The sequence below is a fragment of the Mesitornis unicolor genome, unplaced genomic scaffold (genome assembly GCF_000695765.1).
Source record: "Mesitornis unicolor isolate BGI_N332 unplaced genomic scaffold, ASM69576v1 C13680889, whole genome shotgun sequence".
Lineage (NCBI taxonomy): Eukaryota > Metazoa > Chordata > Aves > Mesitornithiformes > Mesitornithidae > Mesitornis > Mesitornis unicolor.
Window position 1 is genome coordinate 1 of NW_010223480.1, and position 13,082 is coordinate 13,082.

A 13,082-nucleotide genomic window follows, 5' to 3' on the forward strand; every position below is an offset into this window, starting at 1 on the left:
ATTATTATTATTATTATTATTATTATTTACTTTTGAACAAGAACATGCATCAAGGCATGAAGATGTAAGCAGCAGTGAGATTAATGACTGGCTTAGAGGTGGAAGGAGAGAGCACATCCGCAGGATCCAAGACATCAGTCTATCACTCATAGTAGACTTTGGGTAAGCTGCTGTACTATGAGAATATCTTTCCTCCTCAGGAACAGGGCTAGGAATAGTGGAAGGGCAGAATAGCATTTAATATTGGATCACTGTCTGGTGCAATCTGCTTCATTGCCACCTAGACCATGTTTACAGCCCACTAGCCATAGGAAAAAAAAAAGGGAGGAAAAAAAACCAAACCAAACCCCAAAACACCCAACCCCCCAACACACACACAACTGCAATCCTTCCTCTTCCCAGTTCTCACTACTTTGTGGGGGTGGTTCTTAGTGTTCCCCTCTTCACATACAAGCCTCAACACTTTCCAGCTCCCTTTGGCTTTTGCACTGTTACTTGCACGTCTATCTCTTGAACAGATGCGTACTCTTCTCTCCAACATAATACACAGCACACATTCTGTAACACTGATACCATCACAGATGTATCAGAAATCTGAGACATACAACTGAAATAAAACAAGAGCGTATTTGGGAAATTCAAATGTAAGGTTGCTCTATTTCTGGCAGATCTTTTCAGAATCTTTCTTAACTTCTGAGCTCTTGTCCTACAAGCATATACTGAAATCAATGCAGTCAATGGTCTGCAGGATCAGAACCGCAGACTTGGAGTCCCTCAGAGCAGAAACTGCAAGGTTAGGGTCTGTGGAGGCATACAGAGCCCAACAATCTCAAGCCTGACTTTCAAAGTATAAATAATTTAAAAAAATTACTTGTGAAAGCAGCTTCTTCAACAGCTGTGCAATGGCAGGGTCCTCTGGGGGTGGGCAGTCAGGGAGAGCACCATTCCTCTTCTTTTGACGCATCTGAAGGTGTCGAAAGAGGCTTGTGATATCCTTTGATCTTAAGACATAATCAAATATGGAACGGCTGACAGGCTCTCGAAGTACACTTAGCAGGACTATTTCTTTATCTATCTGCAATTCAAAGAGAGAGACCAGTCAGCACAGAGGAGGATGGTATCCATATGAACATGGGAAAATTTAGCAGTAAATGCTCTCATCTCATGTTTGCAATGTCTACAACTTTTTTTTCTAGCCTGAAAGTCAACAACTGGACAACTGCAAATATTAATTTAAAAATCAATCTCTTTCTCTGAAGGCATGTTCTAAAAACTGGTTTCCAGCTCAGTCCTGAAGAGGTGCTTTCAAACTTACAGTAACAAAAAAACCATCATGTAGGAGTTAAAATTTACTGCACATGATCATGCCAATAATCTAGATTCATCTTCTCTCCTTTTGGGAAAATAATGTCTTTTTCTGTGTTGATCATATCAGATTTTCTCCATTCTCTATTCCTGTTCTCCCAGCAGCCTCAGAACGTTAACTTGGCATTACTAGATGGGACTAAAAATTCTACTACTAGTACAATGATACTTCAAACTTGGTCTGTCTTTGCCCTACATTTACCCTATAAAAATACCGATTAGAAGAGCTCTCCTCCTGTGACAGTCAGATTACCAAATTTTCTCCTTTGTATACATGGGAAAAAGGATGCACAAGCATGTAATTAAGTAATATTCAAAACTATATTGGGACATTAGTAAACAGTCATAAGAAACTGATGACTAAGGCTTAATTTAGCATAATTAACTGAGGCAGCCCTTATAAATATTGTTCATTTCTATTAAGTCAGAAAAACCCAAACAAGTTTCTGTTCTCCCAGGTGGTGATTCAATATCTGTTTGTGTCCAAAGAAGGTGTCTGAACAAAAAGTCTTGTATGTAATTCAGATTACTTGCAGCCCCAACGTTCCTTTGAGTTTATACTTTTATTTTAGTACTTGATCTTTGCTGTTACAAGAGCAGATCTTAAGGTGGTGGGGGGGAGGACAAGCCCTATTGATGAAATAGGCCCCCAGGTACAGTCCTACAGTTAAATGGCCAAAACTAAATTGGCACAAAATTGTGACATAAATGCTTGTCTAAAAGTTAGAATACTCATTTAATGGGATGGTGAGGCTTGGACTGCAATTCTCCATAGCCAACAGTGTCAGAAGACCTCATTCCTGTAACGCGCTTCTCATAGCTGACTGTCTACATGAAAAACAGCTTCTAAGTGAGGACTTCTTTATTACAGTCCAACTCAATGTTATCCCCTTGCTTACTGTATTTAGTGCTGCACAGCAAAGAAAAGATTTATATACTGAAATGAAGCACGAAGCGAACAAGACAGATACTTATCAGTCAATGCCTAAAACACAACAGGAGGTGTCTAGGGAGATGTAAGCAAGGAAATATATTATTTTAGTGAAGTTACTACCTGGATGGCTTAGAAGAAAACGTGAAACATGTGATGCACTTTTCAATATAAGTACTGCAACTGTTTTTTATCTATTTAAACATTTGAGAGATGCATTCTACAGGTCCTGAAGTTATATGGAAAGATGGCTATACAATCATATTACCAGCATCATGCAGGTCATTCCTAGACACGCGCTGTCATGAAATGACTTAACTCATTCATGCTGAGCACTCTGTCCTTGCCCTTGGCAAAGCATGGAAACACTGGAGTAGCAGTGCTGAAATCCCAAGCATGGTAATTGCTATTTAACAGCCTGCTCATGTTTTCAGAGGCTCAGGCCCGCAGTCAAATACGTTCGCGGGCACAGCTGGAATACTCAGTCTTGTAGATGAAAGCATAGAACATAGAAACACTTGTTTCACAGCCAGTTTTTAATGCCTTTGAGACTCCTATAAACAATGTTGCAAGAGTTGGATTGTAAACAAGGCAGAGAAGGGCTTAAACCAAAAGACATGCCTGTTGATTTTAGGCTTTGTAAAATGTTCTGCAATTTGCAATAAATTTGAGACAATGGTCTTTCAGACACAGAAGGCAATGGCCATTCTGTCAATGTCTGCCAGCAGAGATCAAAAAACTGTATTGCCTCTAACCTTAATTGAAAAAAAACCCAACAAAAACCCCACTAAACTAATATTCTTATAGCCAGGACCATAGCCAAGACAGATTTAAGAATTATGACTAGTCAAGAAATACTCACAGTAATATTATTTGAAGTATTACCTGTATTATTGGTTGTGTAATAAAAGGATGGAGGTATGGCATTAGTTTGCAGTAGACATCAGCAATATTCAAATACTGTGCTACCACAGTGATAAATCCAACTGCACCGTAACGTATCCAAAGATTAGGGTGACACAGGAAAGGTGCTGAAAGAAAATTAGTTTGTTAAAAGATATTATTCATATTAAAGAAAGGGGATCATCCTGCATATGGCAGCCTGTGATGTCATTTCCTTCCCCTAGAATAACGCCCAAGTTGAGCCTTCCCTGCTGCAGAGCACCAAGGTTAAAACACTCGTGCTGAGAAAATTATTTCATGGACTTCACTGTGCCCGTGCTGCTCAGCTTCCTTGCTGATGCCAAAAAGCACATTTTCCCCATTTATTCATTTCAATCCCTAACCGTAAACTCCAGATTTGAAAAGGAGACTGATCCAAAAATAAATCTCAACCTTATTCTGGATAATTATGGAGAATCCAAATATCAGGTTCTTGTTGGTTTGGTTTTTTTTTTTCTTTTCAAGTAAATACTTTATTACTTCCTTCTTCCCCCCTCTTCCTTGAATAGTCACTACTTACATTGTAAGATTATCAGACACAGAAGTCCATCTCAGTTACATGGGTTTTAAGAAGTTGTAATCAAGGGACTGTAACTAGTCATGAGATAAACACAGCTCACTTGCCTCAAATTCTGAGTGCATTTGAAAAGCCATAACATTAGGAAGAAGCAGACTACATCTTAAAAGATCAGCTGGTATTTTCTCTTCCATAAATAGCTAGTATATCTTCAGCACATCCAAATTAAACTGATAAGCATGATGAGGAAGGAGAGACCAACTCTGTATTCAAAGTTAAATGGGTTTTTATGGTGTTCAAAATAGTTCTCATAGATGAGAAAGGATGATGTATTGCCTGAAGGACAAAGGCTGATGGGTAAGATGGGTAAGAGGTTGCAAGTTATGTGCCTGATCAACTTCCAGAAGTAACCAGAATTTTTTCTTTGTAGGAGGCTGGCAGGAAGAACAAGGAAAAATCTTAAAGCAGAAAGTTTTTGGAATAAGTGTTGTTTGCTGCTGTCCTATATAAAATCAGAGAAGATGCTTCCAATTTGTTCCACTAAAATTATTATTTTAGAGTACTGAGCACTAACATGGTCCAACTAGCAATAGCTCATCAACACAACTTGATGCAGATTCTCAAACAATACTATATGTTTGCATACTGGACAGCTAAGCTGACAGTAAAGCTTCACATAGTACCAAGATTTCTTTTCTCAAGTAGAAAAACAAGGTATTGTCCAGTATTCCAACTTACCGATATCACAAGCAAACTCATAAATATGGGGCTTTTGCAAGAGCCCCAGCTGGCACATACAAGTAAGAGCATTGAGGGCTTTATAAATGACAAATTCTTCAGCATCACTGAGACCTTGCTGAAGTAGAGGTTTCAATATTGATGAACTTTGCCAACCAACATAAGCAGCAACACCTGAAACATAAAAAGAACAGATAAAAACGCAAAGTAGCACTTCCCTGCCATTCCTCACCGAAGTTTAAAGTTGCTACCCCACAGAGACATCTCAAAACAGACTATTAGTCATTAGAGTAAAAGGAAGCCACTTTCCATTCAAAGTCAGACCAGTATTCTGGAAACTGATAAAAGCAGATCCCTGTGCCTGCAGAGGTCCCTCCAGATGTCAGCATGCAGCTGGCCAGTAGAAGCTTGAAACAGCAAGGCAAAACCAGCAGTGCTCTAAGAAGTGGGGATACAGTGCCTGTATTTGTATGTGAAAAGGACAAGTGAGCAACAATGGCAGGTTCTGTTAGCAGGATTTTGTCTTTAAACTTAGCAGTGATTGTAATTGGAGTATCACTCAGAGTCCTGAAAAGACTGGACTAATTATCAGCAAGGAAAGTCTATAACATACATTCACTTAACCACAAAAGAAAGCATCACTAATAGCCAAAAAGGAACTTTTAGAAGTTCTAAAATGCTTCCAGCCTGAAATGGCCGCAAGATTTGCCATTTAGCTAATTAGCCTCAAATTATTTGCCATAATGAAGCCACTTTGACCCTAGTTTCAAAAATAAATCAATTTTAAAAATACATTTCAAAATCTTAGAAACAATCCAAAATCAAAAGCAAAACTACAGTAATTCCTTTCAAGCTGCTGGACAAAAATGTATCAATTTACATATATCAAGCAGTAAAAGAAACTGTTTTCCTATTCTTCTTCCTTTCCCACGTGAAAACCAGCCACTGGCCACATGGAACTGTCATCTGGAAATGCTTGTTTAGATTACATAACCCATCTACAACAATTAATCTCTGGTGATGGTCCGACCTTGTCAGATTTCTCATCTTTCCTCTAGCTTTACATCCATCAGGCTGACATCCCTTCCCACAAACAACTGGGTAAGTCCTCTGACTGTTATCAAGAGAAAAAAAATAGTTTCTCATTCAATAGCACAGGCTTATCATTGCTACTGTCATACATGGTACACAGCACAGGCCATAACTGGCCCTGCTTCTAACCCAGTTATTTGGGATTGATAACTACCAGAAAATGCAATGCCTTCCCATCAGAATCAAGATTAAATGTAAAATATCTTTATCACATTTAGTCTAGTAAGGTAGTAATACAGTTGCTCACATAGTAATGCTGGGCTTTGCAAGCCATTGCTGAAAGGAAGAGTGGGAGACGGGAGAAATAGCACAGGTAAGAGAAGTTCCCTCCGTGCCACTGTTACAGCGGGGCGTCTGCCCACAGTCACAGGCAGCCGGGCCTGCACATCTTTAAAACATGAGTTACAGAGCTCAGTTTTAAAGATGTGCAAAAGCTTTCAGTAAAACAGTGTAAACCAAAAATATAAATTTTGAACTTTATCTGAATTCTGTGGAGGTTTTTAACAGATAACTGGGAGAGGAGGAGGAGTAAAAAATAGAGGTTACATGTCTTGAATTTTACATTTAATTGCCTCACAACTCTCTACATGTCTTTTGCAAGAAGCCAGGACAATGTTACCTCTGTTTTGCCTACTCCATTGCTTCTTCTAAACCAATTCTGACAAGTTATTAACGTGACATCTTGGCAGGGTTTGCCAGCACAGCGTTCTGTGGCTTTCAGTCATAATGGAACGTGTGCCTACCATAATGACCCTGCTAGAAGTTTGATCATACTCATTTTAATTGCCATGCACCTAAAGGACCACTTTGCCCCCCAGGTACTGCAATGGGGGCAATCTTGACCTGCAGATCCTGAACAATGACTCTCAGCAAGAGTAATGTGGAATAATTTCCAACATTCACAGAACATTCGATATACTTAACAGCTCATGAGGTCACTGGTAAGATTTTTTAAACTACTAAGGCATTACATTTTTTTTTAGATTATATTTTAGCCTATACCAATGCATAGTTTTCATCGTATGAACAGCTCTACTGAAGTTATTGGGACCAAACACACATATGAGTGATGCGTCCACTCAACAGCTTGCAGAAATCTTAGTATTTACTTGTCAAAATTTAGCTTTTTGAGTTAGTGGCCTTAGCAAAGACTCAAAAAAAAAGCATTTAAAGTTAGTCTTTCAGTGGTAATCTATGCTAGACTTAAATGTCTCAGTCTCATTTATATTAAATATTTGGACTAAATGAAAAATACATTTGTATTCACATTGTTTTGTCTTCACTCCCTAAAGAAACATTTGTACCCAATGACTCAGCAAAGTCTTTTCCTATAAATTATAGAACTCTTTATAAGAAAGGACTTGTATATGACTGTTAACAGTTTCCAGGATATGCAAAAAGTTATATATTTACATTATCATTGCTCTACTCTGAAACCAAACACTTACCAACAATGCTGTCAAAGAAAGCTCCTCGAAGATGCCAGTCATTCTTATCATTTAAGAAAGTGATCATATGAGACAGAAGAACATCATTGGCTTTCTGACGTCCAAAAAAGACACAGAGACGTGTTATTCCATTCTCCATCAGTGTTTGTTTCACAATATTCTCCGGGTCACTTAGCAAAGTCACAACTTTCTGCTGGACCATTTCATGCAAGGCTTGCAACTCTGCAAGAGACAATAGCAGTTACCCTAACGATACTGATGAAAAGATTGAAGATGACCTTGCCCATGGCTTCTACTCCATGATGCAACTAAAAAAATATTTCTGTTAACTGGAAATAACAGAATTGTTAATGCACTGGCTATTATTGAAAGCTGTACAAGGGAGGTTCTCAAACAAGGAGCACAAAAATGTCAGCTATTGCTGTCCCAGCTTTGCAGGGTGATTACCATTTGCCTGCAGCCAGAAGACCAGCTGATTTGCTTTCTATCGTGACTCTATCAGTCACATGCGTTCAAATTTCTCATGCTTGGTTTCTAAAAGGGTAAAAAGAATAGAAGTAGTCAAACTTCTTTCCTCCTCACATTACTTCTTTCATCTCCAAGCTATTTTGAAGGATAGGAAACAGTATTTCTTAGAAATACAGCCCATACGACGGGGCTTCCTCTCTCACTCCTCAGCAATTCTGAGCACCCCGTGCCTTACGTGAAGAAAGGAACTTGAGGGGTTTTTTATGTTTGGTTTTGGTAGTGGGTTTGCTTTCTGTTGTTTTGTGTTTGTTTTTTTTAAAGTATCATCCTGCAACTAGTTAGGATATAATTGAAACATGCCTTTTCCCCTACCAAATGGGGTATGTGTGGGATGTTTACCAATTATGATTAGTCACAGATTGATCTACTTAGCTCAAAAGAGAAATGACAGTTTTTAACCACAAATTCTTCCCAGCTTAGAAGACTTCCTCAGCATTGTTCTGGAATGTATGTATTGCTGTAAGGCACTGGAGGTGACACACAGGTCCCTTATTACAATCCCTCCTTCCCAAGAGAAAGAAAAAGAAAAGCCATACTTAGGAATTTAAATCATTCTCTGTGCTACAGTCGCAACAGTACAGACAGCAGCGTTACTGCCCAAGGGCATCCAACATTCAACGTCTTCAGGCAAAAAGACAGGTAAGAATTGCCAGGCACAGGAACAGAAAAGGAAGAACGACTGAAAAATATGGTACTATGACTATGCTAAAATTTGACAAGTTTTTCCAGAGCTAACGCTGCCTGCCACTTCAACAGAAGCGGTATTTGGAATACAGCCATGTTTTTGCAGCTGACTTGTTTATGGGACTGTGACTGAAGCTGGATATGCAACCAGGCAGCCAGAATCAGTCAAATACCTTGAGACCTTTTGGAGGAGAAAACTGCCCATTTATATACTTTTTTGTCTTTCACAATGTTCAGAACAGAGGTGTCTGTTTCTGTATGAAGCTGTAACACACACACTTTGATACCGGTCAAGGCAAAGCAAGCATTCTTCCCACTTAATAGGAAGGTTAAGCTTAAAGAGATGAGGAAGATCAGTGCTAACAAGGAGCTTTGGCCCGTGATTTGCTATTATAAGCAGGCAGGGTAAGTAGAAGTACCATTACCTGTGTCATAGTTATCACTAGGGTGAGACGTTTCATCCATTTCTTCACCATTTGGCTCATTTTCCATATTCAGGTTTTTCAGCTGCACTAACTCCAGAAACCTCAGAGCTGTTTCTGCCAACAATGCTATGTTTTCTGCAAAGGCAAACATTTTGGTTAAGAATTGTTCTACTTTGCCAATTTACATCAGCCTGATGATACCCTTGATCAGAGAGTAGAACCACTGACAATACCAATTATGATAAGCAAATAGGATTGAAATTATGCAACACGGCCTGGTCAACCCACCTCTGTTGACTCCAACCCTAGCAAAGCGACCAAGTACATCACATCACATAGTACTTTTGTCACGTAAACAAGCAGAAAAAATGTAAGGATATCAAGTGTAACAAGGACTAATTTCAGTCTTCTAGAACTAGCCCTAAATGCCACATTATCTCAGGCTAACAACAACAACAAAACCCAAAACAACACACTTAAAAATATGCTAGTCTTAGCAAATAAGGGTACATGGTAAACAGCAAATATGGGCATGACTACAAAACTTCTTCCTGAACCAGGCAGAACTCTCATATCTGAACAACATACAAAGAAAACATCTGCTACATTATAAGCCAGTCTATTACATAGCAAATAATGTAATTTCAGCCCCTGAATATCAAATTTCATTTTGTGGGACAATAACTCTGAAGCACAGGAACACACTGATGCTTTAAGTCAGTTTCGTATTTATTTGGTTCAATCAGGCTGCCCTACGCAAACAATCTGAGCTAATGAAATGTCAATTAAGATAAATTAATAAAAGCAGCAAAGGGTGGGCAGGCTCAGAAAGCCCTGTTCACATACTTAGCTACACAAAGACCGCCTGAACAAGTACTTTTTTCATTGTTACACTCTTGCTTATCCAGGAATAAAGCCAGGGCTGCTTCCCTGAGCATGATGCTATAAACTCTGACCCCTTACCTTAGCTGCGGGCAGACCTGCTGTGTACTACATCCAGGCCCTAGCCCAAAACACATGTACACATTCTGTAAGTTGCTTTTACATGCAGAACTACAGAGAAGAATGAATGTTAATTTTAAAAAAGCCAAACCATTAATTCATCTAGCAGAGAGCAAATACATTTTGTCAACTACTTAGAATGCAATTATTTACTCTGGGTACAGATCTACACTGAAAACTCATCTGTTGGTAGAAGTCAACTCATTATTTATGAAGTTGCTGCCACCACCTGCACCAGTTAGTTGAAGTGGATACAGGCATCTTTACCTGCAGTCATTTCTGAGACTTCTGGGGAGATTTACTGAAATAGAAACAGCAAGCTAAGCGATGGTTTTAAGCAGAGGAGAAAACAGTTAAGGAAACAGAAAACCCAAGATTGGGAGTTTTGACTGGATTTCCTCTTACCAGCATATGCCAGTCTGACAATGGTGGCTTCATCCTGGGCCAAGTGTGCAATGCCTGGCAGAATGTATTCTGGGTAAATGTTAATATCGTTGCGCGGCACCTCTTTGACGAGAGCGAGAACTTTAGTTAGTGTCCTCACAGATTCTGCCCTCACCCTGGGCACAGAGTCATTGCTGAAATGTAACAGATAAGGAGTAATACGATCCAGAAGAATCTCTACGCTTAATCTTGGCGCTAAATGAAGAATCAGTTCCAAAGCAGCCAGTTTTGAATCACAGTATTTGAGAGTCTGTAAACAGGAAGTTATCACAGACACTAGAATAACCAGCCCATTCTCTTTTGTCTCTCCCTCGGCCTTCTCTGTGCGATCATGCCCACAGAGATTGTGAATGATGTTGTCCAGATCTTTACGTATGACCAAGATACGCTCGTCTGCCGACACAAACGTTTCCTTGGCAAACTGGGCCATGTAAGGCTGAAGGAAAGTGTAAAATATTTCAGGAAATGCATTGTTACGTTGCTGTTTCAAATAATCTTCCGCTGCTAAGCGTTTATCTGGCTCACGATGGACCATCTGAGTGACCTTGAAAAAGGCAGAAGTAGGAAGAAGCAGGAGAGAAAGATTAAAGGTTTAATCATTTGTAACACAAAAAAACCCCAACCTCAAACAACAAGCAATTTGTCACCCAAAGTAGGTGAAATAAACTACTAACAGCCCCCACAAATGGTTCTGATGCTGTAGTCCAACCTTACCAGTTCTCTGATACTGCGGTCTTCAATTTTGTTTAGGACTTGATCAGGGGAAAAGAGGCCATTTCTGTAAGCCAAAAGCTGTGATAAATCAAACAAGGGTACGCCTTCTGTGAAGAGCTCTGCTATTACACAGCCTGAGGAACAACAACAACAACAACAAAAAGTCATAGCTGCAAGAGGATTATAAACAGACACTAACTTTGCTTTCTATATTCAGACAAGAACAAACCCTACGCAACTCTTAGAGCGATTAAAAATAAGGCAAATGAGCTGCCAAATTAACCTGCAGAAAGAAGCCAGCATCTCAAGCTTCAAAACCTGGCTTTTACACTTGATCCCTGAAATATCTCCCAAGTATTTTATTTCAAACATGCCAACAGCAGAGGAGTTTGCAATTAGGAAACATGAGGCAGCGGCTTCAGCCACCTGCCAGCTGGAAAATACACCACCAGAAAAGGAACCCACATCACTGTCACATGGAAGAAGAGTGCCAGTAAGTCAGCACAGATCAGGCAGTAGGTCACAACTATGCATCCCTTTTACAGAAGGTAAAGAAATAACCTCTACTTCCACAATGATGCTGGGGGACAGCATATATTCACTCACACAAGCTCGTAAGCACAGTGAGAAATAACACAATTTCCAAACACAGCCCGCCTTGTCGTGTATGTGACACATGTTCTCCTCAAAGGTCCCACTCCTGCAGTTTGCTCCCAGCCATCAGCATCTTGCTTTATCAGTGGGGTGCCCTGGACGTTTGGCCACAAAAGCAGCTTGTAAAGTGAAGTAACCATTACCTATTAATTCTGACTTCGTCACTTTCAGAAAAACAAAAACAAAACCAAAAAAAAAGGCCAAACTCACTTTCAAACTGCTTGAGACAAGCCTAAGACAGGCTCCTGTACTCAGACTCTACCAAGTATTTGCAAGTAGGACTATGACAGGAGCTTACTTAGTTATCCAACTTCCTGCCTGTGGGGAAAAATGAAATGAGAAGGGGCTTCTAAAGCCAATATTGCCAAATTGCCCTGAAAGCTGTCTCAGTCCCCAGGCAGCTGGACCTCAGGTGAACCAGTGACTGGATCCTCCTCTTGGGTCCCATGAGGCGTACGTTATGAGTCCTCAGAACATGAGACACGAGAAGACGATGGTCTGTGGCTTGCAGAACCATCTCTCTCTCATAGCAGAGTTGAGCCATAACAGAACAGTTTGTGATTTCCCTCCTCAGAAAACATGGTGATACACTGAAGTTATTTAGCTTACTGTATGGTGTCTGTACTTTTCCTGTGAATGAAATGTTTGGGGTTGGGTCTTATGCTTAAAACAAGGGAGTTTTTCCACATGCTGTTCTCTAAGCCAACTGTAAAAAAAACCAAAACAAACCCAAAAACCCTAAAAACCCCAAATAAGCTTTTCTGCACCACAACACACAATCATAAACATCCCAATGGCCTCTCCTGATGGCTCCAAGTACCTGCGGAAAAGATATCCATGGCACGTTTTAACTCCCCTCTTGTTCGCTGATTACTATTTGCCAAGTCTACCAAAGGAGTTGAAGGGTCTCGCATATTTTCCAACTCCGTAGCAAACATACTGCCATCGACAAAGCGCTCCGGAGCGATGTAACACGTTCTCCTCCGTGACGTGTCGAAGAAATAATTGAAGTCAGCGGGATTGTCTTCAGGAAGGTAAGTTGGTTTAAAACTGGCAAAGTCAGTCAGAAGAACCCAGTTCCAGCTGGTCACCATGATGTTTTCTGTTTTAATGTCCCCATGGCGGACTCCAGATTTGTGCGCTTGGTCCACTGCAGTCAGGATCTGGAAAGCGATCCACCTTTTCTCGATGTTGTTGAGGAATGGCCTGGTACTAATTCGATCATAAAGGTTATCCCGTACGTATTGCCTGAAAAGCATCGCAGCCTTCTCGGACAGGGTGGCTTTCTGGAAGGGCAGGCAGTTCTGTGCCGAGTGTAACCTTATCTTCAGCTCCTCCAGCTCTTGCTTGTAGCTCGTCAGAGGTAAGGTCGGGTCCTGAATGGCGAACACCTTCACGACCACCAGCCCCTCCCGGTGCTTAGCTCGGGCAACCTTGAAGAAGCGGGTGCTCCCCAGGCTCTTGTCGTATTCGAAGTCGTGGATGTCCGAGAAGTAGCTGTCCACCGAGAGGATCTGCGAGGGGGCGATGCCAGCCAGCTGGTTCCCCATGGCGGCACCTCCTCCTGGGCGGATGCAGGCACCGCACCAGGGCTCTCC

General features: G+C 40.6%; 1 protein-coding gene across 1 annotated transcript; it reads right to left on the reverse strand.

The window, feature by feature from the left end:
- Nucleotides 1-772: 772 nt before the first annotated feature.
- Nucleotides 773-13,034, reverse strand: PIK3R4 (phosphoinositide-3-kinase, regulatory subunit 4). The gene is made up of 8 exons (XM_010193325.1): nucleotides 12,305-13,034; nucleotides 10,831-10,964; nucleotides 10,078-10,660; nucleotides 8,671-8,805; nucleotides 7,034-7,255; nucleotides 4,494-4,667; nucleotides 3,182-3,327; nucleotides 773-1,075 (listed from the first exon to the last, which is right to left on the reverse strand). Exons 1-8 carry the CDS (start codon nucleotides 13,032-13,034, stop codon nucleotides 830-832), a joined length of 2,370 nt encoding a protein of 789 aa, XP_010191627.1. The 3' UTR covers nucleotides 773-829.
- Between the last annotated feature and the right edge of the window lie 48 nt (nucleotides 13,035-13,082).